Source organism: Alligator sinensis, unplaced genomic scaffold (genome assembly GCF_000455745.1).
Source record: "Alligator sinensis unplaced genomic scaffold, ASM45574v1 scaffold1329_1, whole genome shotgun sequence".
NCBI lineage: Eukaryota > Metazoa > Chordata > Crocodylia > Alligatoridae > Alligator > Alligator sinensis.
In genome coordinates, this window is record NW_005842460.1 from 142,331 (window position 1) to 145,541 (window position 3,211).

At 63.4% G+C, this 3,211-nt stretch overlaps 1 protein-coding gene across 1 annotated transcript; it reads left to right on the forward strand.

The window, feature by feature from the left end:
* The first annotated feature begins 384 nt into the window (after window positions 1-384).
* On the forward strand, window positions 385-2,978 carry MUS81 (MUS81 structure-specific endonuclease subunit). Its single transcript, XM_025212395.1, has 6 exons — window positions 385-402; window positions 601-731; window positions 1,115-1,231; window positions 1,446-1,541; window positions 2,493-2,614; window positions 2,705-2,978. The coding sequence occupies exons 1-6, from the start codon at window positions 385-387 to the stop codon at window positions 2,848-2,850; spliced, it is 630 nt and encodes a 209-aa protein (XP_025068180.1). The 3' UTR covers window positions 2,851-2,978.
* Window positions 2,979-3,211: the final 233 nt, after the last annotated feature.

Sequence of the window (3,211 nt, forward strand, 5' to 3'; positions counted from 1 at the left end):
GTGCCCTCCCCCTCCGCCCGCCACGCCTGCACTGCTCTCAACTCCACAGGCTCCGCGTGGCTCCTACCCGCCTTTCAATGCTAGCTGGCACCGTTAGGTCCCAGAGTTAAGTTAACGCCCTGTACCTGTGACTGGCACCTCGAGGACCCACCTGCACATCCCAAGCTGCACAGGCTCTGGAGTGCTCCCTTGTCTCCCTTTAAAATCAATCACCTGCTATTAGGCTTCAGAGTTCACACATGATCACTGGGACTTGCGCCGAGGGAACCCCCCATAGCCCTGCCCCCACCTGCACCTCTAACCTGCCCCAGCCCAGCCCCGCAGGCTCAGGGGGCCTCCCTCACTTCCTCAAACTATGTTGCTTCATTAATTTCCAGAGTCAACATGCCCAAATCGCTCATGGCCAGCAATTGGGGGTCGCTGCAGCGCTGCCCTCCCCCCTGCTCTGCAATCCTGGTCCCATCCCCACAGGCTCACAGGGGCTCCACCCACCAGGCCGGTCTGCCTTCATTAGCTTCCAGAGTCATTACAACATCGCTCACTGCCAGGCCTGAGCAGTCATTGTCCCTGCGTCTCTGCCCTTCCCCTCATTGCCCCTAGCCCTGGACCCCACCAGACCTCCGGAGTATCACGGGGTTTGTGTTGCAGACCGGGGGCCGGAGTGGGGCTTGGGCAACGGTGAGCACCCTCATCCGCCGCAACCTCGTCCTCAAGGCTGGTGTACCACCCAGGTGGGTGCCAGGAGCCTGGGGGATTGGGGACAGGATTTATGGGACACTGGACATTACGGGACATTGGTGATATAGGATTAGGCGGGGGGGGGGGCCCAGGAAGGGGAGGTATCCCGAGGACAGTGGGATATGGGACTCTGGGAATCCTGATGTGCTTGGTTGGGGGGTGGGGGCGATTTGCAGGGGGTTGTGGGATGCTTGGGCTCACAATAGGGCCAGGAGGGGGAGCTTCCGGGGATTATGTGTCTGTGGGGGTCCCAGTGGGTTGGGGGACTCTGCAGAGGATTATGGGATGCTGGGGCCTTCTGGGGGGGGACTGGGACTGGGGTGTGAATCTGGGGATCACGGGACTGTGGGACTAGACTGGCCTCATCCCCTCCCAGGTACTCACTGACCCCCCAGGGGCTGGAGCTGGCCCAGAGGCTGGTGGGGGGCCCTGAGACTCAGACCCCCCTGGACTCCAAGGATGAGGAGGAGAGCCAACCCCCAGAGCCCGTCTGGTGAGTGCAGCTGTGCCTGGATGCCTGGGGTCCCTCCAGCTCCCCCCCAGAGCATGGTGGGGCGAGCAGGGGGCTGGGGGCCCGAACTCCTGGGTTCTCCCAGCTGCGGGAAGGGAGTGGGGTTGGGGGTTAGATCATAGGACACTGGGAGCCTCGGGTGCCTGGGTTCTGCAGCCCGTGTCACTACCCACCCCTCACCCCCTTCTCCCCCCAGCCTGACAGAGGCCCCAGGGGAGCCTGCCCCCGAGATCATCCTGCGCCCTGGGGAGTTTGACATTGTCCTCTGCGTGGACTTTATTGAGACTACGGGGTATGTGGGGGACATGAGGTTGGGCAAGGGGGGTGGGGCTGTGGGTTTGGGGAAGACTGGGGAGGTTGTCCATGGCATGCTGAGGCTGGATGTGTGGGAGATTAGGGGTATTGGGAGCTTTGGCCCTGTGTTTGGGAGGGGACTCTGGGGGCCTGGAAGTGTTTGCAGGGAAAATTGGGGGTCCTGGGCCTTGGGTTTGGTGTAGATTAATTGGGGGCGGGGCTTGGGGAGCTGGCAATGGATGTCAGAGTGAAGTGGAGCAAAGGGCTGTGGGGGCTGGTGTGGCAACAGGGGGCTGGGCATAGGGGTGATCAGGTTGCGGGGCTGGAACTGGTTGTGGGCCAGGTTGGGGAGGGGGGCTGGGTTTCAGGGAGGATCGTGTGGGAGAACCATGTGGGGATCTGAGGAAGCTCAGCCCTGGTTTTGCAGTGACTGGGAGGGTGGAGGACGGGAGCAGGAGGTTGGCTGTAGGGGTTTAGGAGAGTCCAGCGGGGCTGGACCATGGGTTTGGGGGAGACCAAGGGGGTGGGGGAGCTGGTGGGGGCCTGGATCTTGGAGAGAATGGGGGGAATGGTACTGGGGCTGGTTTTGAGGGAGATCAGTGGGTTGGGGGCTGTGGGGAGTCCAGAGGGACTGGGTTAGGGGGAGGTCAGGGGTGGGAGTTGTGGGGAGGTGACAGGGGCTGGAGCTGGCTGTATGGGGCTGGGTATAGGGAGGAGGATCAGGAGTCTGGGGGGCTTTGGGGTCACAGGCAGCACAGGGGTGGCTATAGGGGGTCTGTGTTTGGGGGGGTATATGGGGGAAGCCTGGGGGTCACTGCTGGGGGCAGCTGCCTGGGGCCTTGCCAGGAGATGGGGAGGGGAGGAGCTGGGGGGGGCTTTAGAGGATTTGGGAACCTCCTGACACAGTCAGGGGCACCTTGGCCCCCCTGATCTCAACCCTACCCCCCAGGCCAGCAGGGGGCCGGAAACAGGCACTACTGGAAGCGCTGGTGCGGGGTGCAGTGCCCTATGACGTGCGTAAGCTCCACGTGGCTGATTTCGTCTGGGTCGCCCGGGAGCGCCAGCCCCATGGTGGGTAGCATGGGCTGAGCCAGCTCCAGGGGCACGGGGCTGAGGGGCACTGGGTAGAACCAGCTGCTCTAACACCCCTCCATTTCCCAGGCGTGGGGCCCCTCCGGGAGCTGGTCCTGGACTACGCGGTGGAGCGGAAGCGCATGGCCGACCTCTGTAGCAGCATCATGGACGGGCGCTTCCGGGAGCAGAAGGTGGGGGCTGGGGGCGGGGCTGGGGTACAGGTTGGGCATTGAGTATAACTTGGGGATGGGTCTCACCTTGCAGGGGTGTGGTCTGGGCTTGTGGGGGCAGGGCTCCTGTGGTTGGGGGCAGGTCCCTAAACCTACAGTGGGAGCAGCTATGTGGCAGGGGTGGGAGTCCAGGGGGTGAGGCTTTCGTACCTTCCAGACTCAGCCAACCAGCCTCGGCATCCTAGCTTTCCCCACGGACCACATCCCCATACCTTCAGAGCCTCCACCAGACCTCCCCAAACCCTCTTCAGAGCCTGCTTCAGGCCCTCCCTAGCACCCCCCCCTTCCCCTGCCCCCTCCAGGGCCCCCGCACCAGGCGTGGCAGACCCACAAGTCCTTGTCACCTACCCTTAGAGACCCCACC